This window comes from Nicotiana tabacum, chromosome 6 (assembly GCF_000715075.1).
Source record: "Nicotiana tabacum cultivar K326 chromosome 6, ASM71507v2, whole genome shotgun sequence".
Classification (NCBI taxonomy): Eukaryota; Viridiplantae; Streptophyta; class Magnoliopsida; order Solanales; family Solanaceae; genus Nicotiana; species Nicotiana tabacum.
The window spans coordinates 114518042-114544920 of NC_134085.1; the positions used below are offsets into that span (position 1 = coordinate 114518042).

Sequence of the window (26879 nt, forward strand, 5' to 3'; positions counted from 1 at the left end):
TTATTAATTATGTACGACCAACATTCATTATTTTTAAGAACTTATATTTTTATTTTATAACTCAAAGATAAATTTTAAATAAACTTTTCATTGAGTTAGGTACATGCGCAAAGTGCGTACATTAAGACTAGTAACCATAAAAATATCAATGACATTTAAAAAATCAAGATATTCTATGTTTACTTTGCACCAAAAGTTTTTAAAAATAATAATAATAATAGTAATGTACCCAATTAAACATCATTGTAAAAAATAAAACAAAAGAAGTTATTTTCTGAAAGTGAACGTATTGAATATCGTACTTTCTTTGCTCCATTGTTTTTGGATGTAAAAAATTAATTTTTTTTAATTACATGGATGAAAGATAATGAGTTCACCAAATGAACTAGCTATAAACTCCAAGTAATTAAAAACATAAGAGAAAACCAAAAACAAAAACAATACTTTGAATCCTAGGCAAATATATGAATGACCGCACCTAACTGACTAAACGCCCCCGTAACCAATGAAGCAATCTCATTGGCCTGTCAATCCCGAGGGCCCCACACCTGCTACGCGTATTATGAACCTACGACATATATTCTCTGTATATCCCATATTTGGCTATTTCATTGACTCCATTTACTGAGAAGTTTAATTTTGTGTTTTGTACAACTTGCATTAATTGTACGAGAGTCCTTTTTGTCTTGTAAATTTGTATACTCCGATCTTACACTTTTGAGTCTACAAAAATTTGAATCCACAAAATTGCTTGACAAAAAAGTTACTCTCGTACAATACATGTGACACAAAATAAAATTTTGCCCATTTACTTTACTTCCGTAGCTTTCCTTCCCATTACAACCTTCCTTGTTCTTTTCTAATTGTCTCCCTTCCTCTCCTCTTTGCCTCTTTATCCATCTGTATCGGAATTCAAAGCTTTACTATTACTACTATCTAAAGTTTTCTTATCCATAATCAAGAAAAGAATATATAGCATCGAATCTCTGCAAAAACAATTTGAAACCCCATCACGCAACTCTACGTATTCCTTCTTTTCTCTTTGTATATATACAGTAACCCCCCACCAACCACCCATAAGGAGGACCTACCTGAATTTTCTTGAAATACCCAAAAAAATGAGAATTTTCAGTTTCTTGATTCTGTTTAGTTTCGCCTTTGGACATGAAAATCTTAATACCTTAATTGTTGAGTTCCCTGAAAATACTGAACCCCAATTGAAGGAAACCATTATTGATGTTGAATTAGAGTGTACAAGTTGGAGGTTTGCTGTGGAGGCTAATAATTTAAGCCCATGGAAGACTATTCCAAAGGAATGTGCTGATTACGTGAGGCAATATATTAATGGCGGGGCTTATAAGTTGGACATTGATAGAGTTTCAAGTGAAGCTGGAGCCTATGCAGAAAGCATGAAATTGGGCGCAGATGGAAAAGATGTATGGATTTTTGATGTTGATGAGACTTTGCTTTCAAATCTTCCCTATTATTCGCAACATGGCTATGGGTATGACTTTCATAACCTTTTTCAAGATTGGGGTTTTTAATTTTCTTATTTTAAATGGCAGTGTTGTGTTGTCTTTCTAGTACTCCTCTTTTCCAATTTATGGGGTGATATTTGATTGGACATAAAATATAAAAAAAAAAGACTTTTGAAACTTATGGTCTCCAACAAGAAAGGACAATTACGTGGCTGTAAATAATTTAATTAAGGACAAAATGAAATGCTTAAAGTTAAATTATTTCTAGATATGGAAGTCCGATATTCTTTTGGAAAATATGCTACATAAATTAGGATGGAGGGAGTAAGTGATAATAAAAGGAACTTTGTTATTATACTTGGAGTTATACTTAAGCTTTTGGGACAACTTGAATGTTGATATGAGATCTTATTTTGAGCATAATTCTATGTACATTTGTATGCTACTGATAAATTTTGTTGATTTTGTGAAATGGTTTTCTTGGGGGTTATTTGTAGGTTGGAGGTATTTGATAGTGTGAAATTCGATGAATGGGTTGAGAAGGGAGTGGCACCAGCCATTGGGTCAAGTTTGAAGCTTTATCAAGATGTTATGAGGCTAGGATTCAAAGTGTTCTTGCTTACTGGGCGTAGTGAAAGACACAGAATTGTTACAGTGGAGAATTTGATGAATGCTGGTTTTCAGGATTGGGACAAGCTGATACTGAGGTGAGTTGTAGTGGCATCAGATTGTATATCAATAGAATTGTGTCCATTTATTGCTGGAAACTTTGAAAATGGAAATTAGCTAGGATTGATTATATGTTTATTTGTACATATTCTGCTCCATTTAGATCTGCTTACAGTAAATAGTTTGTCATTTAAGACAATTTAGAGATAGTTTGTAAAGCCCTTATCTAATTCAGGATCATAATAACATTGAAAAGTATCAAATTGGTCCTCCTTAAGAATGAATTAATTAGAGGAAAGTCTGATTAGTACTTCACCATTAACTGAAATCAGTTAAATTTTGTCCATCTTTGTCATTTTCAGTTGGTTACTCAGGTTACGGTTGTATATATTGGACTCCGTGATCTCAATCCAGGGATCACCAGATGGATACTTAAATTTAGCCAAAGATTTTACATGCTGCAATAAATTTTCCAGGAATATGATTAACCCTACTTGGTCTGTACTTGGTAGCTCTAAAGGCATGTTGAGGAACAAAACTTCTGAAAACTGTATAGGTCAACTAATTCCTGGTCCAGCACGATATTTACATGGCAAAAGAAATGGAGACCTAGCTATGAAGCCTTACCGAGTGGATAACTTGTTAAAGTATAGGTGCTAAGACCAAAAGAGCTCACATTCAAATTGTATCAATGTTTTATGTCCATATTAAATGTAGCTATTCTTCTTGCTTCTGTATGCTAAAGAATGCCTTTTTGTTTACTTGGTGGTATAAATAGTTAATGCATCACCTTCGTCAGGGATAGTAAAACATCTTTATTGTTGAACAAAAGAACAAAGAAACGGAGAACTCCAGAACTCAAGTAGAAATAAAAACAGGTCTAGAGATAATAGTCCATGAAGAGTAACGTTTTAAACAAACATGAGCAGATTGTTTAAGATCTTGAGAAGCGTTTGTTGAAGAGCTCTGCTTTTCAATACAGCTAAATCCTCTCTCTCTCACTCTCTTTCTCTCTGTATAGCAATTCTTTCCCAAATAGAAGAGTTTGAGTATAAACATTCAGGTAAAGTGATTAAAGGAATTACAGTTATCAGCATGAAATGCCCTCTAGGGGAGTAAGAAGTAGAGTTTTTTCCACATGCCTTTATTTAATCTAATGATGATTTATCAACTAGATAGGCAAATCCATTAGGCACGACTATTGGCAGGAATATGACAATATAACACCAGAGGAAAGTAGAAAATAATCTTATGCATTGTCTTTCCTTGTACTCTAGTGCTTCATGCTGTAGTTCTAAGAATGTAATCTTTTGATATCTGGAACAAGTTTTCTTGACTTCACAACGAAAAAGAAATACTGGTTTTCCCAATCACAACACGTATATTTTTATCTATGTGAACCCTTCTTTAGTAGATTTACTTTTGTGTTTTAATCTACCAAATTTACCCTGTTGCATACTACCTCATTGACAATCTGCAACCGCCCCGCTCAAGAAGGCCATTATTTTGTTAATCTGGAAGATATCCTTTGAATTGCTTATCACATCTAAGTACACTGGGGTCAAATGCTAGATGAAGATAAAAATTAGCATGCATATTTTCCTTCTCTTTCTTCAATGCTTTATGCTCTCTTTAGATGTCAAAGTCTGAAGAACAGCATGTGGTTAACTTCTTGGGGTTTAGACTTAGATACATATAGTAGTCTTTGCAAAGAAAGGATGCTAAGAAAAATAGATGTCAGCCTGATTTAGGGTAAGGGGTTTGGGGCTTGTGGGACTAGTTTTAGTAGTTTGCGCAATCCTGCAGTGATTGGACTTAGTTTTCCATGTGGGAAAAAGAAAATTCAAGCATGTGCACTGTTTCTTTCCTAGTGAGAACCAGTGGTACAAGTAGGATATCTAACAAGAGTAATTCAGAAAAGTGCAAGAATTCTATACCTGGGATTAAAACGTACAACCTAAAGCAATTTTAGAACCACCTCTGCTACTAAACTAGAAGCTTCCCTTGGCCCAAGTAGATTCAGTAATTTATAATTATACAAAATAATTTTGTTTTTACCCTATTTGAATAGTATAATTTTTTGATGAATGAGATTTAATTAAATCCTTTTCGGACCATGTACCCACCCGCGATGAGGAACCTGATCAAGTGCCTTATAGTATATAATGCCTTCCTAAGAAAAGGGCACACCGGTGCACTAAGCTCCCGCTATGTGCGGGTTCCGGGGAAGGTCCAGACCATAAAGGTCTATTATACGCAGCCTTACCCTGCATTTCTGCAAGAGGACGTTTCCACGGCTTGAACCCGTGACCTCCTGGTCATATGGCAACAACTTTACCACTGTTATATCATGCCTTTCTAAGTAATCTTTATAAAGTATAATAGGGCAACAATCAAAGAGCTTTTTTCTTTTCTTCTATGAGCTTTTCAAAGTAGGACAACATCTTCTGTGACACCAGAAATTAATCCTGCTTCTTGGATATAATGTTTGTTAATAATGCTATGCAGGGGCTCGGAGGATCATGGAAAATCAGCCACAATTTATAAATCAGAGAAAAGGGATGAGATGGTTGAAGAGGGGTTTAGAATAGTAGGCAACTCTGGAGACCAGTGGAGTGATCTGTTGGGTTCCTCTACTTCTATTCGCTCGTTCAAGCTTCCTAACCCAATGTACTACATTCCTTGACATGCATGCCAATATTTTTCTCCTGTCCAGTGGCTAAGCTGCTGCGAAAAATGGAATTATATTTCTTCATAATTCTTTGGACTCAAGAAAATCGATGAATTAACTAATATACTGTGTCCTACATTGTGCCATTGTGCATAACCCCGATCCCTCTCTCTGATTCCTTTTACATTTCTATTAACATATATAGGTTGGCAAGGACATAATATGAATTCCCTATATTATGAATATTTATCCTATTAGTGCTCCAAAACAATGTTAAATTTCATCAAGGGAGAGTGGATTAACTACCTCTTTTTTTTTTTTTTTTTTTTTTTTTTTTTTGTAATAAAAGAAAAGAAAGCCAAACCCGCCCTGACCCAAAGCTAGCTTAACTCCTCATGGGAACTGCAGGTTCAAACAGATGTGTGGTGTAAAATTCCCTAAAAGTAAACATTATTTTCTAGAAAAATACAACTCAGTATAATGATCAGATTGTATGATGTTTGTCGCATAAATTTTTTTCTTGAAATAGTATTTATCTTATAACTGATCACGAAATTGAAGTCCTAACAATTGTACATCGATTTTATTAGAATAAGAATTAAGATAACCGGGATTAGGAAAAGCATGATGATTGATCTTGATTAGTTGGAATCATGAAATATTAAAACACTAAACCACGGTGGTGTTTGACCAAAAAAGTGTTGAACCTCCTAGTTAAACTAATTAATGATGAGATATAAGATGAATCTTAGTTAAAAATAATAAATTCTAGATCGAATGTGGTAGAGAGCCAGTGTGGTGAATGACGTTTGATACCGTTAAGTAGCACATTTATATTCAATGAATACTAGTAAATGTGATAACATAAATATGTAATAAATGTAGAGAAGGGCAGTACATGTAATAAGAGGGAATCTACCACCCAATTATTATATGATTTGGATGGTTCCTTCCCCTGACAGCAACGTGGAAAGAAGAGAAATGAAGATGGTTTTGAGATCTTTGAATCTTGTGGGCAAAGGCCAATAACATGCGCTTGAATAATATAATCAATGAACAAAACAACTTTTCGTATATTCTCTCAAATCAATTTTTTACAATGTGTTTGTTTTTTCAGAAAGTGAAGATTCTCTTTTGTTCTCTATCTCTTCCTATTTATAAGGGATATGTCCAAGAAACCCTAAAAAGTACAAAATAAGGAATATTCCTTGTGTCTATATCCGAACATATTCTACCGTTATATCTTCACTTCAACTGCTCGTCCTTGACAACAACCCTCTCGAGTACGGCCTTTCAAGTATGACTTCACGCTATTACACCGTGGTCGACCCCGTTCTTGGTCCCATTTATCTACTAATAGCATATCTCCAAATTTAGACCAATTCAGATGGACCTATGATACCTAATTCTTGGCCAATCTATGAGTTATATAAAGATGATAAATTCGAGAATTTGAAATTTCAAAGAGCATGAATCCTCCCTTTTTAGAACTTCAAATTACTACACTCCAACCTCTCCTTGTACGCGTGTCACCAGCAAACCGCATAAAGTGAGTAGTCTTTGATTCTCAAGGGTCAGTGGAGGTTCAACTCTTGAGCCCAACATATGAGTTTGGTGCAAATGGATTAGATATTGAGTCAAATTAATTACGATGCTGCGAATGCGCGAGTGATGCTTAGTGCTAGATAGATATGGGTAATTTTGTCTTTAGACATCTCCAGGTGCACGGGAAGTAAAACTAAAAACTGAGTAAACTAACTAGTGCGCAAGGAGTATGCTACTATATGTCACAACCCCGCACCGGACCCAGTTGTGATGGTGCCCCTCGTGAAGAAAAGGCCAGCCGACACAATTCCCAAATCAATCATTTTCCAATAAAAGTTGTTTTTATACCATTTATAACCAATATTCTCATAATGAACATTTAAAAGAAAAATGCAGAATAATTACACTAGTCCGACATCGGGGTGTCACTAGTCATGAGCATCTACCAAGGTCTGAATACAACAAGAGTCTAAAAATGTACTAAATACAGTGATAAAAATGAGAGGACGGAAGCAGTGCTGCGAATGTCGTGCACCTACCTTGTTAACTCTGATGACTCCGCATCTGAGCAATCAACACCCGCTACCGAGTTCCGAAATACCTGAATCTGCACACGAGGTGCAGGGAGTAATGTGAGTACTCCGAACCAATAAGTAATAAGAGTTAACGAAGACTGAGCAGTAGGAAACGGTGAATCCACATTTATGATAAACTCAATAAGCACAATAGGCTTTCAAATCAGTATACGAATCAATCGTCTCATTTAAAACCCAACTTTTGGTAAAAATCATTTGGAAATGCTTTCCAACAGTTTCAGTAGGGGTTCAGTATCATTTATAATAAAAGAGACGAAAACCATAATTGGCCCCTCGGGCAAAACATAGTTCGAATACAGCCCCTCGGGCAAAACAGAAATTTCACAGCCCTTTTCATAACTTAGAAACTTCAGTTTAAATGAGAGATTATTTAAAACGTTTGTTCAACATTTTCAATAGAGGCTCAGTTTAAAGATGAGTAAAAGCAGTAATCAAATCAACATGGTCAATAGAAAGTCACTTTAAAGAGGAGTGAAATCAGTAAGTTCATAGACCAGCCCCTCAGGCAAAGCATCACTCATGTACATGTATATTTATGTAGCCCCTAAAGCAAAGCATCACTCATGTACATGTATATTTATGTAGCCCCTCGGGCAAGCCTCTCAGTCACTCGTGATTCGACTCTTATCAATTAGCGCTCACACTTAGCACTTACACTCAATAGGTACCATATAGTTACCGCTGTGGCGTGGAGCCCAATCCGTATATCGCTGCGGCGTGCAACCCGATCCATATATCTCGTCGACGGCGCTCATTGGGGGTGTGCAGACTCCGGAAGGGCTCCTACAACCCAAGCGCTATATCGCTGCGGCGTGCAGCCCGATCTATATATATATATATATATTGCTGCATATAATCCTCACAACCAAGCCCTCAGCCTCTCTCAGTCATTAACCTCACTATCAGACCCTCAGTCTATCTCAGTCATGAACCTCACAATCAGACCCTCGGTCTATCTCAGTCAATACCCTCACAATCAGACCCTCGGTCTATCTCAGTCATCAACCTCACAATCACTCGGACAATCAGTAAAACAGGGAACTCAACCCAAACAGTTTTCACATTTTAAGAAGTAAAGTGATAAAACCAGATTTAAACAATAAAAGGTAAAACATGACTGAGGATATGCTTTTAAAACAAATAGAGTGAGGAAAAATAGTGAAAATGCCTCTAAGGGTCTTAGCAGGTCGGCACAAGGCCCCAAACATGGCATATAACCCAAAATATAATATAAATCTCTAGAACATGGAATATCATAAGATTTCAAATAAAATACGCGACTTAACAATCGTACGGGACGGACCAAGTCACAATCCCCAATGGTGCACAACTCCACATTCGTCATCTAGCGTGTGCGTCACCTCAAAGTAACACTACGATGTGTAATCCGGGGTTTCAAACCCTCAGGACAGTATTTACAATCATTATTTACCTCGATCCAGTCCAAACTCTAGCCCGCGATGCTTTTTCCCGCACGAATCAACCTCCGGATGCTCCAAATCTAGCCACAATCAGTACATAATCATTATAAAATGCTAAGGGAACAAAGCCCACTCGAAAATATCCAATTTACATCAAATATCCCGAAATTGCTCAAATCCGGCCCTCGGGTCCACATCTCGAAATTCAGAAATTTTTACATCAATAGGTTCCTTATCTCCTCACAAGTTCATACATATCAAAAGTTCTCAAATCCGACCCTAAATGGTTCTTCAAATCCTCAATTAAAGGCCTAAGTTCGCAAGCCCTAGTTTCCCCAATTTTAACCTTTGATTTCCATAATTTCTAGCTCTAATCCATGAAATAATAGCATAGGAACAAGTTTTAGGTCCAAATTCCTTACCTCAATGAAGTTCTCTTGAAATCTCCCTCTCAAATCGCCCAAGAAGCTGCCAAGCCAAAGTCAAAAATGCTGAAATAGCTAAATCTCGCGAAATGAAATGACTTATATGTTCTGCCCAGGACTTTCCGCATTTGTGGTCCAAAACCCGCTTCTGCGGCACCGCATATGCGGTCTAATCCCCCGCTTCTGCAGAATTCACTTACCAGCCGCAAACTGCATCTGCGATTCCATAGATGCGATCCTATTGGCCGTTTCTGTGGTTTCCTGTTCCTCAAGCCTCTCCCACTTCTGTGGCCAAATCTTCGCTTCTGCGGCACCGCACCTGCGGCCCCCAAACCGCAGGTGCAAAAATACCATAAGCAGCAATATCGGCTGCTGCAACAAGATTCCAACCTCTCCGTTAACCATCTGAAATCACCCTGAGGCCCCCGGGACCTCAACCAAAAGCACAAACAAAACCCAATACCTTATACAAACTTGTACCAACCTTCAAAACACCTCAAACAACATCAAATCAACCAAAACACATCGGATTCAAGCCAAACTTTCTAAAATCTTCCGAATTCCGTTTTTGATCAAAAACCTAATCAAACCACGTCCGAATGACCTGAAATTTTGCACACATATCCCAAATGACATAACGGAACTACTGGAACTTCTGGAATTTTATTCCGACCCCTATATCAAAATCTCACCTATCAATCGAAAAATGCCAAAATCTCAATTTCACCAATTCAAGCCTAAACCTTCCACGGACTTCCAAAATGCATTCCGATCACGCTCCTAATTCCCAAATCACCTAACAGAGCTAACCAAATCATAAAAATTCTGATCCGAGATCATATACCAACAAATCAAATCTTGGTCAAACTTTTCAAATTTTAAGTTTCAAATTGGGAACTGTTCTTTCAAATTCATTCTGATTACCCTGAAAATCAAAACCAACGATTTACATAAGTCATAATACTTCACGCGGGGCTTGTCATGCCCGAGAACTGGCAAGCAAAGTGAAAAAGCTCAAAATGACCGGTCGGGTCGTTACATCCTCCCCCACTTAAACATACGTTCGTCCTCAAACGTGCCTAGAGTTGTTCCAAAAGCCAACCAATCACTGAATAACCTTACCATGCACATACCCGGGGGCGATCCCTTGTCACCCTATCTCTTATAGGTCTGATAACACAATGTAACTGAAATTTCACAGTCCAACGTAGCCCATGAACCTTAGAACCACATTTCCACTTCTGAAATTATTCACCAAATCAAAATCTCACATCTATACTCTAACTAAGCCCAAACAAGCTGTAGTAACCCATACCCGCAACCTCAGTGCAATTACATAATATACCACATAACTCAAACACTTGCAGCGACAACTTCTAATCACAGCAGCTACATACAACAACTGAATATCGATAGGAAACCTCTTAAAAACTAGAGTCTCATTCCAACACTTCCATATACTGCCAATGATGAATGAAACGCGCAGTAAGCCATAACCGTTTTCTCAGATCAACCATTCATGAAGCCACTTCTCCTTTGGTAAAGACCATAGCAAATTTCTTAGCTGAACCTCGATATTATCCTTCCAACATGCTGAAATCAAGTCTGTTTGGAATCATTAAAGATCCCAACGATCTCATCTAATCCAACGCAACTACTCTGGTGACATTGACACCTCAATACAGACTAAAGCCACAACTTGTGCAATCCGTTCACCAATAAACCACAATCTGAAATTACTCAATTCATGAAAATGACTCAAATGAAAGAGCTGTACCACAAGCTCACCAGTACCACCACAACACAAGGCTGAGAACCCATCACACATCATAGAAACAGAACACATGAATCTAACCCGCCAGGTCATACCTCCACATAACTTCGCTCCAATGCGTGACCTCATCCAAACACTAGTCCACATGAGACACCTTAAGTTACTATGCTCCAAATCGACAACCGTGCGCAATATGATGTCTAAAACCAAAGCAATCATCACAACCACTACGAGGCAGTTACATAATACCACACAACTCGAAAGGACATAACTGATACGCCATCTACCGAGCAATACCCAGTGCTCTTCCTGCTCGAATTCCGCTGGGAGGCCCTAATAACACCGCACCACATGTGCCTAAAATCAACAAATCCTAACTGCTCGCAACACGGAAAGGTAACTCATAGACCCCCTGATTACTAATAGCTCGATAACAACCGAATCAACATATCCCTCACCAATGGCAACTCGAAGTCAACAAAGCCGTCTCGATGCAAAACACACATCCATATAGGTCTATCAATGAACCACACATCAACTCTAGTCACACACAACAAATAAAAAATCCTCCGAAGGTTCACAATGACTGAATCATAGCACATACTGTCATCTGACTAACTTACCCACATCTTTGACGTCCACAACCATGAGCTAACCTGTATATGAGAACTTCTAGTCTCCAAGTCCATAAAGCACACGAATTACCATATCTGATCCCAATTCCGCCGCTCGCATATATAGCACACATCTAGTACTCAATCATCTCATCAGAGGTACACCTAAAATTCTTCTGTGCCACCAAGCAGACTCGAATATCATCAGACGATCGGACAAGATAGTGTCGTAATACCAATAAAGCATCCATAACTCAAACACATTGCCCTATCTGAAATGTATACCCTCATCAAGCCACACCAATCGGTGATCTCATTCATCTAGTCACCTGAAACTGCCCATGCTATCTAAGAATTTATGACCTTTCTTTCACAACTGAACAATGACCTTACACATACAAACCTCAACCCCACACAACATACCGCATATACTATACCGCCTAAATGAAGATTATGAGAACGTCGCAATCCACTCTGAGCTACAAGTAACTACTTACTCAATCAGCCAAGAACTTTTCTATTCGATCCCATCTAGGAGAAGATCATTATACATACCATGCTCCTCACGCCAATAGGAAAAATATACCTCTCTAACTATGGTGGAAACCATCTAGAACTCTCCGAGTTCCATTTGCATAACACTAAACCGTCAGGACTGAATCCTTCTAACTCAATCGAGTTACACAGGTCACTAGAACCCAAAAGAATTGTCGTGAAACACCTGTATAAATTCATTACCTCATAAGCATCCAAAGAACTAATCATATCCTTAACATACCGATCCGGCCTACTACCAAGCTATCCCATCTATCCGAGTTTCCTTCTGATTTACCTTTAACTTGGTACTCCTTCTTGCTATAACATTACCATTCCTCAACCCAGGCTTACCACACGAGACCCAAGCATAAAACCACACCGTCCTATGGTCCATAAGCCGCTGAATACTCTCTAGGCATTCCCAATAGCACCGCATTCAAAATGCTTACCCTGGAGAAACTTCCGACGAATCCAAAGCTATTACCTTCACCTTCCTGACACTGATACATAGAATCCCATAATTAATATAGGAAATACTACAAGTCTTGACATCTTCCAATGAAAACTCAGTTTCTAGCCACATATACCACTTGAATATACCCAACTATTACATGTAAAAATCTTGAACCCATTAGAACCATTCTCGAGAGTCATCCACTCTACTCGAACTGCAATTAGCCTTATCAAACGAACTGAACAACTCGTGCCTCATTAGCACTCTGCCACCGCAGAAGGTGACATCATTCCATTACAACCAAGCAACTTCCTGTGAAGCATCCTATAACTTTTGTTAAGAATTTTCCTTTACTCGAGCCATCCTCGGTCTCAATCTCCGCCGGCCATAACTGATTTACCAGAACGCCTCAAACTAGAATCGACATAGCACATAACCGTGCAATCAACTAGTCAATAGCAGAGTCCCCCACTTGGCTCGAAGCCATAAATCATAGCACACTCAATAACTCATAACGCATATACTCTATTGTTGACATAATACCATAGTGAGATTAAACTCAAATCCTTTGTAAGATTGTGAAACACAGACCATCTGGTACTTTGAATATTCTACCAATCTCGCATTCATCCTCGCTACAACCAAGCCTACTCTCTTAAGCAACCCAAATTTAAATCTTCAACACTTATATTTCACTTGTAAATGAGATCTTCTAACAAACAACATAAGGATCACACAACCTCAAAGCACTTCGCAGGAGATAACCCACCTACTTTACCTCCAACAAACATTCTTGTATACCTTCCACTATCATAAATATTACGCAGTCACTTAGTCTTCCTGAGCCTGAACTCATACCGCAACATAAAATTTACTTCACTCCCAACTGTGAAACATGAAAAGATTCTTCACACACCCATAACTCGGGGATACACCTCAAATCAAGATGGAATTCAAGCACCTAATAGTTCCTCTATCCTCCAGCAGACCCTTCTCGTCGCTTCCAAATCATATGGATACATCTCGCAGTACTAACATACTCATCACATAGTCATCCAGCTGTCACTTCTACTAATATGGATACTGCCGAACATATAAGTTCAAAAACACTTGCTCACACAATCAGCACCTCGGTGCTCGAGCTATAGGCAAAAATCCAGCCTCAAGTCCTCCTGACTGGCCCAACATCAACTCACAGAGATCACATCTCGCCCCTCGATCGGGGAATCACAAACCATCGATGCACATCGGATACTGAGCGCTCATGCGCGCATACGAACACATGGAGGGAATTCAAAGAGTTACTTTTCAAGATGAATCAAGGACGCACGATAAGAATTCCAAGAATGTGAAGTTTTTCCTAAAGGTTCTGCAGCCTCCCAATGATAAATACAGACGTCTCCGTACCGATCCGCGAGACTCTACTAAACATGCTTATGACTCGTGAGACCTATGTAACCTAGGCTCTAATACCAACTTGTCACGATCCCACACCGAACCCGGTCATGATGGCGCCTCTCGTGAAGACAATGCCAGCCGACACAATTCCCAAATCAACCATTTTCCAATAAAAGTTGTTTTTATACCATTTATAAACCAATATTCTCATAATGAACATTTAAAAGAAAAATGCGGAATAATTACACAAGTCCGACATCGGGGTGTCACTAGTCATGAGCATCTACCAAGGTCTAAATACAATAAGAGTCTAAAAATGTGCTAAATACAGTGATAAAAATGAGAGGACGGAAGTTGTGCTGCGAACGTCGTGCAACCACCTTGCTAACTCTGATGACTCCGCGTCTGAGCAATCAACATCCGCTACCGGGTTCCGAAATACCTGAATCTGCACACGAGGTGCAGGGAGTAATGCGAGTACTCCAACCCAGTAAGTAATAAGAGCAAATAAAGACTGAAAAGTAGGAAACGGTGAATCCACATTTATGATAAACTCAATAAGCACAACGGGCTTTCAAATCAGTATACGAATCAATCGTCTCATTTAAAACCCAGCTTTTGGTAAAAATCATTTGGAAATGCTTTCTAACAGTTTCAGTAGGGGTTCAGTATCATTTATAATAAAAGAGATGAAAACCATAATTGGCCCCTCGGGCAAAACATAGTTCGAATACAGCCCCTCGGGCAAAACCGAAATTTCACAACCCTTTTCATAACTTAGAAACATCAGTTTAAATGAAAGATCATTTAAAACATTTCTTAAACATTTTCAATAGAGGCTCGGTTTAAAGATGAGTGAAAGCAGTAATCAAATCAACATGTTCAATAGAAAGTCGCTTTAAAGAGGAGTGAAATCAGTAAGTTCATAGACCAGCCCCTCAGGCAAAGCATCACTCATGTACATGTATATTTATGTAGCCCCTCGGGCAAGCCTCTCAATCACTCGTGACTCAACTCTTACCAATCAGCGCTCACACTTAGCCCTCACACTCAATAGGGACCATATAGTAACCGATGCGGCGTGCAGCCCGATCCATATATCGCTGCGCCGTGCAGCCCGATCCATATATATAATCGACTGCGCTCACTGAGGGTATGCAGACTCCGGAGGGGCTCCTACAGCCCAAACGTTATATTATATATATATATATATATATATATATATATATATATATATATATATATATATATATATATATATATATATATATATATATATATATATATATATATATATATATATATATATATATATATATATATATATATATATATATATATATATATATATATATATATATATATATATATATATATATATATATATATATATATATATATATATCTATCTCAGTCAATACCCTCACATTCAGACCCTCGGTCTATCTCAGTTATCAACCTCACAATCACTCGGACAATCAGTAAAACAGGGAACTCAGCCCAAACAGTTTTCACATTTTAAGAAGTAAACTGATAAAACCAGATTTAAACAATAACAGGTAAAACATGACCGAGGATATGCTTTCAAAACAAATAGAGTGAGGAAAAATAGTAAAAATGCCTCTAAGGGTCTCAGCAGGTCAGCACAAGGCCCCAGACATGGCATATAGCCCAAAATATAATATAAATCTCTAGAACATGGAATATCATAAGATTTCAAATAAAATACGCGACTTAACAGTCGTACGGGACGGACGAAGTCACAATCCCCAACGGTGCTCAATTCTATGCTCGTCATCTAGCGTGTGCGTCACCTCAAAGTAACACTACGATGTGTAATCCGGGGTTTCAAACCCTCAAGACAGTATTTACAATCATTACTTACCTCAATCCGGTCCAAACGCTAGACCGCGATGTCTTTGCCAGCACGAATCGACCTCCGGGTGCTCCAAATCTAACCACAATCAGTACATAATTATTAAAAATGCTAAGGGAACAAAACCCACTCGAAAATATCCAATTTACATCAAAAAACCCGAAATTGCTCAAATCCGGCCCCCGGGCCCACGTCTCGAAATTCAAAAAATTTACATCAATAGGTTCCTTATCTCCCCATGAATTCATACATATCAAAAGTTCTCAAATCTGACCCTAAGTGGTCCTTCAAATCCTCAATTAAAGGCCTAAGTTCCCAAGTCCTAGTTTCCCCAATTTTAACCTTTGATTTCCATAATTTCTAGATCTAATCCATGAAATAATAGCATAGGAACGAGTTTTAGGTCCAAATTCTTTACCTCAATGAAGTTCTCTTGAAATCCCCCTCTCAAATCGCCCAAAAAGCTCCCAAGCCGAAGTCAAAAATTGTGAAATAGCTAAATCTCGTGAAATGAAATGACCTATTTGTTCTGCCTAGGCCTTTCCACATCTCCGTTCGAAAACCCGCTTCTGCGGTCTAATCCGCTTCTGCGGAATTCACTTACTAGCCGCAAACCGCATATGCGATCCTCCCTCCGCATCTGCGATTCCGCAGATGCATTCCCATTAGCCGCTTCTGCGGTTTCCTATTCCTCAAGCCTCTCCCGCTTCTGCGGCCAAATCTCCGCTTCTGCGGCTCCCAAATCGTATGTGCGAAAATACCAGAAGCAGCAATATCAGCTGCTGCAACAAGATTCCAACCTCTCCATTAACCATCCAAAATCACCCCGAGGTCCCTGGGACCTCAACCAAAAGCACAAACATAACCCAATACCATATACAAACTTGTACCAACCTTCAAAATACCTCAAACAACATTAAATCAACCAAAACACATCGGATTCAAGCCAAACTTTCTAAAATCTTCCGAATTCCGTTTTTGATAAAAAACCCAACCAAACCACATACGAATGACTTAAAATTTTGCACACACATCCCAAATGACATAACGAAACTACTGCAACTTCCGAAATTCCATTCCGACCCATATATCAAAATCTCACCTATCAACCGAAAAACGCCAAAATCTCAATTTCTCAAATTCAAGCCTAAACCTTCCACGGACTTCCAAAATGCATTCCGATCATGCTCCTAAGTCCCAAATTACCTAACGGAGCTAACCAAATCATTAAATTTCCGATCCAAGATCGTATACTAACAAGTCAAATCTTGGTCAAACTTTTCAAATTTTAAGTTTCAAATTGGGAACTGTTCTTCAAATTCATTCCGATTATCCTGAAAACCAAAACCAACGATTTACATAAGTCATAATACATCACGCGGGGCTTGTCATGCCCGATAACTGGCGAACAAAGTGAAAAAGCTCAAAATGACTGGTCGGGTCGTTACACTATATAATTTATATTAAAGCCTTATTGAGCTTGAGATGGTTTGTACATGCTCATGCTAATCTTCCCATCCAATGTGTAACACTATTGTTGAACTATCATGACCACAATCCAAGAGTCACAATTATGTTTCACCACATGATTAAATTTGATGAAGAGACATATAACCTATAGCTAGATCACGAGTTCAATCAACCAGTAATGCTTATATCGGGCGATTTGCAGCCGTACCCTATATATATGCCACCTTTTAATCTATACCCTATTTTTAAAAACTATTGATTTCGTAATCAACTAACAAAAAATCCGTAATAATATAATCATTATACCCCTTCTAAAACATATAAAAGATGCATCAAGCATATCAGATTCAAATTCCAAATCGCCTTCGTATCTCCTCCATCACTCCGTCTCTCCTCAGATCGCCTCTCGCAAACCAGATTTGAACCAGATTCAAACTCCAAATTCAAAATTACAAAATATATTGTAAGTATTCAAATTCATCTTCAAAATTGAAAATAGCTTTTAAATTATATGTTTTCTGATTGATTGATTGAAGTTGTTTGACGAACTTCACTGATATGCTGAATTTGCATTGTAAATCTATTTGATGTTGAATTCTAACAATCTAATCCAACTAATATGCTAAAGTTTTCCACTGCATAATATGCTGAAATTTTTGGTTTATTTGCTAAACAAGTTGATTTATTTGCTAAACAAGCTGAAGTTATTTAGTTATCAAAATGAGCTGGAAAATAACACAACGAATAAACAATTATATTAAAAAAGACAATATTGTGAGAATGAATCACGGGAAAGATTATATGAGTGTTATCATTGTTTATTTGCTAAACAAGCTGAAGTTATTTAGTTCATATTTAAAAAATTCAGCAAAACGAGCTGAAATTTTCCTCCTACACTGGGTAAAAAATAAAACATAAATTAAAATTTAATATTGCACAAAAATTTAAGCATTAGGTGCTGAAGTTTGTTAGTTAATCTTTAAAAACTCCAGCATTACGAGCTGAAGTTTTCCTCCTACATTGGGTAAAAAAATAAAACATAAATTAAAATTCCGTATTGTACAAAAAACTTCAGCATAGGTGTTGAAGTTTTTTAGTTAATCTTTAAAAACTTTAGCAAGACGAGCTGAAGTTTTCCTCCTACACTGGGTAAAAAAAATAAAATATAAATTAAAATTACATATTGCACAAAAAATTTCAGCATAGGTGCTGAAGTTTGCTGAAGTTTTTTAGTTAATCTTTGAAAACTTCAGCAAGAAGAGCTGAAGTTTTCCTCCTACACTTCGTAAAAAATAAAACATAAATTAAAATTACATATTGCACAAAAAACTTCAGCATAGGTGCTAAAGTTTTTTAGTTAAACTTTAAAAACTTCAGTAAGAAGAGCTCAAGTTTTCCTCCTACACTGGGTAAAAAATAAAACATAAATTAAAATTTAATATTGCACAAAAACTTCAGCACAAGTGCTGAAATTTTTTAGTTAATGTGTAAAACCTTTAGCAAATGGAGCTGAAGTTTTTCTCCTGCACTATGTATTTTATTATTATTTTTTGGAAAAACTACCTACCAAAAAATGCTTATGTTTTCAGGAATATGTAAAATATTTTTCATATAATTTTTTGTATGCTGAAGTTTTTTTAGTTCATCTGCTAAAAATGCTTAATATTTTGTCCTGCAATATATAATTTTCGGATAAGTTTTTGTTAATTGCTCTGTTATTTTCTAATTTTAAAAAGAATTTTTAGTTCATGCTTGAAAACTCAGCAAAGGGAGCTGAAGTTTTCATCCTGCACTATGTATTTTATTATAATTTTTTGGAAAAACTTCATACCAAAAATGTTTAATTTTCGGATTAGTTTTTATTAATTCCTACTGAAGTTATTTAGTTTATTTTCTCTGTTATTTTTCGAGTTTGAATAGAATTAATATTAAAAAAAATGCAAAAAAACATAAATCAAAAACTGAATATTTCATTAAACATTAAAAAGATAAATTAAATTCGATAAATAACAAAATAACATTATAATCCTTTAACTAAAAGAATTATAGAATAGAAAAGAAAAACTAATCGTCCATATCATCATCATCATCGTCGTCGTCGTCACTACCAGATGGACGAGCATCTTCATCACCAAGACTATCAAATTTCACCAGCATCTCAATCCTATCAAGCTTGTTATTGATTTCTTCCAGCTCCCTGTCATTTGTCTCTGAGCTCATCCAGTTTCAGCTCAAAAGCCTCTATAATGTCTTGCTTGATTTCCTCAACTATTTTCCTGATGACATCATCCATTTTTCTCCGTTTTATATTTTATGTTTGCTAAAATATATGTGTTTGAGTGAATAAACTCACAAGGTATAGCCTGCTTATATAGGCGAAAAAAACTTATGCATGGTATATGAAAAGGCAAAGAGGAATTTTAAACGTTGTCTAATGAAAAGTGTGCATGAATGTGATAGGAATATAATTATTACACTAACACATACCCCCAACGCAATATAATTACTACTTTAATTGTGTTTGTTATGTTTACTCTTGTATACTATGAAATTAATGCTGAAACATGCTCAAGTTTGTTGAATTTATTTGTTAAAACTTCAACCCAATATGCTGAAGTTATTTAGTTCATTTCTAAAGCTTCAACACTTAATGAGCTGAAATTTTTTTTCCTGGATTCATGAATCCTGTCATACAGCTTTTTAAAAAAACTTCAGTTGATGTGCTGAAGTTATTTAGTATATTTCTAAAAACTTCAGCACTTAATAAGCTGAAGTTTTCTGTGCAGGATTCATTAATTATCTCATACATCTTTTTTCAAAAAACTTCAGCAGAAGATGCTTAAGTGATTTAATTCATTTGTAAAAACTTCACTACAAACAACCTAAAATTCTTCTGTTCACTTTCCTAATACTTGCCACTAAACATGAATCTGCAGGATGAGTTCGATTTGTGTTGTTATAACTTTCAATGGGAGGTGGACTCCTGATTTCAAATACTTGGATCATGATATAAAACGTGTTCTACTTAATAAGCACATATCATTCAATACTTTCCTGAAGAAAATTAGTGAAGTTGCAAATATTGATTCAACTAGATATTCACTAAAAGTATGGTTTGATATCAAACTAAATACAAGCAAAGAAATGCTTGTAACTTCAGATGAAGAACTCAGTACCTGTATACATTTGCTTACAACTGATTCAGCCTACAAGAATTGTCATTTCATCATCGAAAAAAATACAACCTTCTGAATCTGCAGCATTCAAACAGTCTCTTGCATATGCGATAGATTCAGAACCTTTTGTTGATTATCAACATGAAGTAGGACAGCCAATAATGGAAGTAGATAACGAGCAACAACCTTCTAACATTACAGCTGCTTCAGAATATATAATAATGCAACAATTACTCGCTCCTCCAATAAATTCATACCAATTTATCGATGACCAAGAAAAAGAAGGACAGCTAATAACGACCAACACACAATCCAACAAAGTTTTTTATTACCTTCTTCAATGATAAGCAACAACGAAGATGAAGTAAGCATGGAGTTTATACCGATAACATCAGATAGCATTGAAGAAATTGCTGAAACTTCTAGTGCTTATCAGAAATCAAGAAAAAGAGTGAGGTGAAAACTGAAAGAATCTCCACCATGTAAAATACTTAGGCACGATGCATTGCCTGAGGAAGTAAGAGTCGGATCAATTTTTGAGAACAAACAAAATATACCTAAATTTTTTTGCAACTTGGAGATAATCCAGAAAGTTGAATTCACTGCTGTTAGATCATGTTTAAAGAGATACAAGCTGAAATGCATCGTGGACAAATGTAGTTGGAATGTACGTGCTACTAGAATAAAAAATTCCACACTATTCAGGGTGATAAAATATGATAACAACCATGAATGCTCGGTTGATGCAAGAAAATCATATCAGAAGCATGCTATATCAAATTTTATAAGTGAACAAATTATAAAACATGTTCGAGACAAAAAGATAGAGATTACACCAGCCTTTGTAGAAAATGAAATGAAAAAGAAATTTGGGATTGACATTAGTTATCACAAGGCATGACGCGCTATTCAAAAAGCTGTTGTTTGCATAAGGGGAACACTTAAAGAGAACTACCAGATTCTTCCTTCATACCTACACATGATGGTGCGTAAAAACCAAAGAACGTACACAAGCATAAAAAGAGATGACAGAATAGGTAAGCAAAACAATATTAACCACTAGCCTGAAGTTTCAAATGTTCCTATTTGAAAAACTTCACACCTTATGATTTATTTTTTTGTGTTTCACTGTACAAATTTTCTTACATATTCTTTGCTCCTGCGGCATCACTAGCTGGTTGGTCCTACTGTAGACCCGTTATTGCAGTAGATGCAACGTTTTTAAAGTAAAAATATCGTGGTGTTATATTTGTTGTTGTATCAAAGGATGCAAACAATCAATCTTTCCTCTATGTTTTGGTGTAGCAGATTCAGAAAACAATGAGGCATACATTTGGTTCTTCGGGGAAATGAGAAAAGCAATTCAAGTCCGTCATGAACTGAAATGGGATTAGAAAAGTTTTTCCTGAAGCTCACCGTGGTATCTACCTCTATCACTCTGAGAAAAATTTAAAGTAAAGACATGCAAAATCCACGGTAATAAATCTTTTTCAAAGTGCTGCAAGGTCATACAAACGTGAAGATTTTAATCAGTTAATGTCCCAACTCAAAAGTGTTGATAATAAAACATACAATTACATAATGGAAGAGCCTGTAAAGAGATGGGCTCGATCGTGGTTCCCACAGCGATATTATGATATGCTAACAACAAACATGGTAGAATCAATGAATTCCGTTTTACTAAAAGGGAGAGAAATGCCTATTTTAAGAATGCTAGATTTCATCCAAGAAAAGTTGGGAGAGTGGTTTTACGAACGGAGAAAAAAGGCAAATGAAACTTTTCACAGAGTATCAATATGGGAAGAAGAAGAGATGACAAAGAAGATGGACTTGGCTTGCAAAATATTTGTGAGTATATTTATTAACTTCATCTTTTTATATCTGTTGTAGTGATTTACTGCTTACATTTAAAAAACTTCATACTATTTCTTTTTGAAGCAACAATACACTAATATAGTTTATCTTAATTTTTTATTCCTTGTTAGGTGTTCAACCTTGATTCAATGTTGTTTAGCATAAATAGTGAAGGAATCGAATTCATAGTGGACTTAAAGAAGAGAACTTGTGACTGCCTGAAATTTCAACTTGATGAATTGACCTGTCCATATGCAATTGCTGCTATTAATAAGAGATATTTGCAGAAATCTGACTACTGCTCAAATTGGTATTCAAAGAAAACATGGTTGAAAACATATGAAGGACATGTGAATACCGTGGGAGATCAAAAATCATGGGATATACCACAAAATGTACAATCTGAGATCACAAAACCTCCCGATGTAGAGATTTTACAAGGAAGAAGACAAAAGAAGAGGCATATCCTTGCGACTGAATAAGTACCATTGAAATCTACCAAATGCAGTCGATGTAAACAAGTTGGGCATAACATAACAACTTACTTGTCTTCTCCAGCACCTCATCCATATTCCAAGAAACACACTGAAAAATACTCCAACCTTCAATAATCCTTGGTCTGAATTTAGACTTCCATTATTGTATGACATATTTGAGATGTGATTTTTTTATAGGAATAAAAAAAAGCTCTTGGACTATTTTATATACTGCTAAAGTACAAATCACTTATTTTTGTTGTGCAGGCTTATAGGTTTGGTTGTATTTTAAAAAAGTACTAATGACTTCAGCGAGAAAAAAATAGGTTACAGTATGTGAAATACATATCCTTAACAAACACACACATACACACATACACGTACAACACACAAAAGAAAAGCATGTACAAACAAAAGCTTCAGCATCTATCAACTGAAGTTATAGAAAATGAACTTAATAACTTCAGCATATTTTCTAATGGATATGCTGAAGTAAACAAAAAAGTACAGCATAAAAACATAAAAAGAATTACAAAAACTAAACATAAAAACCAATTAATTGCATTAACTTCACCAAATACCAACAATACAAGGATAATGCAACATAAAGCTAAGAAGAAAGAGGATGAGAATTACATTAATACATAAAGAGATGAGGACAACACACAAAGTACAAACAATAACTTCAACGTCTTTGGGCTGAAGTTATACAAAATGAACTTAATAACTTCAGCATATTAAACAAAAAAGCACAGCATTAAAACATAAAAAAAGGATTACAAACACTGAGCATCATCACCATCATCATCATCATCATCATCATCACAATACTCCTCAATTTCTCTAAATATCTCATCATCATCAGTATCGGAGATAACTATAGGGTACTCAGGCAAAAGACTACATAGTCCAACGAGATCATTCGCCAACTTGTTGAATTCATCACACAGCTGACTTTGTTCAACGATTACTTTGTCCATAAGAGAAAGAAGAGTCTTCAGGTTGTTTTGCAGCTTGGAATAGTCATCCCCGATGGGAAACTTAAAACTATCAAACTGCTGCACAACCTTGTCAAACGAGGTTGAATAACCTCCACAACTACGTTCCAGGTTAAGCTTGTTCTGGAATGATTCATTGGCAAAAAAATGTGGTCTAATTCTCTCCCAATCAGCCTTATTCGATCCCACAAAAGCATAAGATTAGATATCGGTTTATTATTGTACCACTCACACTTCAAAGTCTCCCACTTTTGTATAATTTCATCCATATTAGGCTTCCTACTTTCGCTTGCACCAGACATTTTTTCTTTAATAAATTCTAAAACACTAAGGATGAATATAAATTTAAAGAAATATGATGGAAGTCTATGAATGACTATGAAATTTTCAAGTGAAGAGATTGTTAATATAGACAATGAGTTCACCTAATCAATTTAATATCTATAAATGTAAAAGTAACTTTTATGGTGTTTTTAGAGTTTAACATTCAGAGAAATTGAATGAAACAAGATAAGTAGGTGGTAAAATAAGTATGTGATAAATGCAAAAAGAAATGTAACTTCAGCCCTAATAAGCCCACAGTTTTTCTATAGTAAAAAAATAACTTCAGCCTGAAAAGTAACTTTTTGGATTATTTACTATATGGTCAAACAAATTTAAATTAAAGATGAAGTAGGTGACAAAAGACAAAAAGTAGCTAGTAAATGCAAAAAAAATGTATCAAGTCAAAAAATACCAAAACATGCTGAATTTTTTGTCATAAGCTTTTTTAAAAACTTCAGCCCAATGTGCTGAAGTTATTCAGTTCATTTATAAAAACTTCAGCACGTCATAAGTTGAAGTTTTTCGTCGTAGATTCAATAGTTTTGTCGTAAAGCTTTTTCAAAAACTTCAGCCCAATGTGTTGAAGTTATTTAGTTCATTTCTAAAAATTTCAGCACTTGATAAGCTCAAGTTTTTGTCCCAGATTCAATAGTTTTTGTCGTAAAACTTTTTCAAAAACTTCAGCCCAATGTGATGAAATTATTTAGTACATTTCTAAAAACTTCAGCACTTTATAAGCTGAAGTTTTTGTCCTGGATTCAATAGTTTTTCTTGTAAAGCTTTTTCAAATAACTTATGTAGAAACTGTTGAAGTTATTTAGTGTATTTCTAAAAATTTCAAGTACTCTATAGTTTGGTGGACTCATATAAACTAACAAGTTATTAGACAGTAAATTAAAGTTTTATATCTCAAATCTTATTAGTTTACACACATTCAGAAAGATATAGAATAACTTGAACGCTGGAAAAGGAAAAAATTGTTGATATCTAGCAAGCTAAATTAGGATATATAAAATTATCTAAATCAACATGATGAAGTTATTTAGTGTATTTTTAAAAACTTCAGCACATTATGAGCTAAAGTTTTTGTCCTACAGTCGACACTTTTGTTATGACTTTTAACCAAAACTTCAGCTTAAAAAACAGAAGTTATTTACTTAAAATATACTTAAAATTCATGAAAAAAGACACAAACATATTTGAATCAATCCGAGTCAACTAAAAAATTAATTAATGCGTATAGAACAAAAATTTAAAAGACATTACATAATTCACACAAAATAATGTATATTCACAAAATCCAATTTTGTTTTCACTTACATCCTTGAAAAAAAAATTAGTTCTTTATTTACAAGTTATTCTCTATTCAAAAAATTCACAGATTGTCTTCATATTCTCCATAGTCATGTCCTAGTTGCTCTTCTTGGGTTTCTTAACCACATTCCATGAGTCCAAAGATTTGCAGTCAATTCTATGTTGAATACCAATGCATGCCTTTGGTTATAGAACTCTAAAATTCGCTTCCAACTGAACTTTACTACTATGATTTTTTTAGGAACTCCCGTCTTCTTTCATAACAACTTTACTACTATGATTTCATGCTTACATATGGGACCTAGACACTAGCAAATCTCAGTGTCAAACTTAAGAGATATGCCCATACTGAAGAGCTCGGCAATACAAGCCCCTTACTATACCACCTTGTACGGACCTCTGAATTACATTTGCCATATTCTTGCACTTCCCACATATGTGCATCTGGAAGGAGTCACTAACTGCGAAAAGGCGTTCATGCAAATTCGCTGCAGCACCATGAGCTATAATACAGTCACGCTCCATTTCACCAAATTTAATTCCACCAAAGCATTTTCTGTCAGACACAGGTTGACGAAGTTTACTACTATGATTTTTTAGCAACTCCCATCTTCTTTCATAAGAAAAAAATAAGAAAATATTGGCAAAGACATGCTTATTGGTGTGCAGCTGGGAATTCATGGGAAGCAAACATAATGAAGGAGAAGTCCAAAATACTTCATATGTGACGGAGAGTAGCCACATCAAAAACTCGAGCTCAGAAAATTTGCTCTTTTTCCTAAAAGTTGGATTTATCAACTAGTAAAAAGAGCAAATTGTCCCGGAGCTCGAGTTTTTGATCTGGCCACTCTCCTTCACATATGAAGTATTTCGACTTTTCCTTCATTATCTTCGCTTCCCATGAACTCCCTTCTACACCCAATAAGCATGTCTTTGCCAACATTTTCTTGTTTTTCTTTGAATATAAATTTAAAAAAAATGATAGAAGTCTATGGATGACTATGAAATTTTCAAGTGAAGAGATTGTTAATATAGCCAAAGAGTGCAACTAATCAATTTAATATCTATAAATGTAAAAGATATCAATTTAATATCTATAAATGCTGAAGAGATTGTTAACTGTTTTTTGTTCAGAGAAATTGAATGTAACAAGATAAATAGGCGGTAAAACAAGTAAGTGGTAAATGCTAGTAGTTGGTAAATGCAATAAAACAAAATAGTAAAAAATAAGGCCATAGTTTTTCAATAGTAAAAAAATAACTTCATTTACTATATGGTCAGAGAAATTTAAATGAAAGATGAAGTAGGTGATATGGGTGATAAATGACAAAAAGTAGCTAGTAAATAAAAAAATATCAAAACATGCTGAAGTTTTTGTCGTAAAGCTTTTTCAAAAAACTTCAGCCCAATGTGCTAAAGTTTTTTAATGTATTTTTAAAAACTTCAACACTTGATAAACTGAAGTTTTTGTCCTGGATTCAATAGTTTTTTTCGTAGAGCTTTTTCAAAAAACTTCAGCGCAAACTGCTGAAGTTTTTTAGTGTATTTCTAAAAACTTCAGCACTTGATAAAGCTGACGTTTTTGTCCTACAATCGACACTTTTGTTATGACTTTTAACCAGAACTTCAGCTTAAAAAGCAGAAGTCATTTACTTCATGCTTAAGTTTTTTCAACAAAAATATACTTAAAAATAATGATAAAAGACACAAACATATTTGTCTGAACAAAAATCAACTAAAAATATTAATGCATATTCACAAAGTCCAAATTTTGTGCACCCAATCCTCTAATCAAAAAATTCATACACA

The 26879-nt window shown here is 35.7% G+C and overlaps 2 protein-coding genes across 2 annotated transcripts; both read left to right on the forward strand.

Moving 5' to 3' along the window:
• Positions 1 to 821: 821 nt before the first annotated feature.
• On the forward strand, positions 822 to 5057 carry LOC107765716 (acid phosphatase 1-like). Its single transcript, XM_016584389.2, has 3 exons — positions 822 to 1504; positions 1976 to 2185; positions 4656 to 5057. The coding sequence occupies exons 1-3, from the start codon at positions 1119 to 1121 to the stop codon at positions 4831 to 4833; spliced, it is 774 nt and encodes a 257-aa protein (XP_016439875.1). The 5' UTR covers positions 822 to 1118; the 3' UTR covers positions 4834 to 5057.
• A 16628-nt stretch (positions 5058 to 21685) lies between these two features.
• LOC142181999 (uncharacterized) lies at positions 21686 to 22440 on the forward strand. Its single transcript, XM_075255759.1, has 2 exons — positions 21686 to 21952; positions 22090 to 22440. The coding sequence occupies exons 1-2, from the start codon at positions 21686 to 21688 to the stop codon at positions 22438 to 22440; spliced, it is 618 nt and encodes a 205-aa protein (XP_075111860.1).
• Positions 22441 to 26879: the final 4439 nt, after the last annotated feature.

Bases quoted from the DNA above. Each gene is read 5' to 3' on its own strand.
- LOC107765716 (XM_016584389.2), top strand. From the start codon at position 1,119: ATGAGAATTTTCAGTTTCTTGATTCTGTTTAGTTTCGCCTTTGGACAT. The intron at 1,505-1,975 runs GTATGACTTTCA...GGTTATTTGTAG, and splicing joins TATTCGCAACATGGCTATGG to GTTGGAGGTATTTGATAGTG. The intron at 2,186-4,655 runs GTGAGTTGTAGT...AATGCTATGCAG, and splicing joins TGGGACAAGCTGATACTGAG to GGGCTCGGAGGATCATGGAA.
- LOC142181999 (XM_075255759.1), top strand. From the start codon at position 21,686: ATGGAAGAGCCTGTAAAGAGATGGGCTCGATCGTGGTTCCCACAGCGA. The intron at 21,953-22,089 runs GTGAGTATATTT...ATTCCTTGTTAG, and splicing joins ACTTGGCTTGCAAAATATTT to GTGTTCAACCTTGATTCAAT.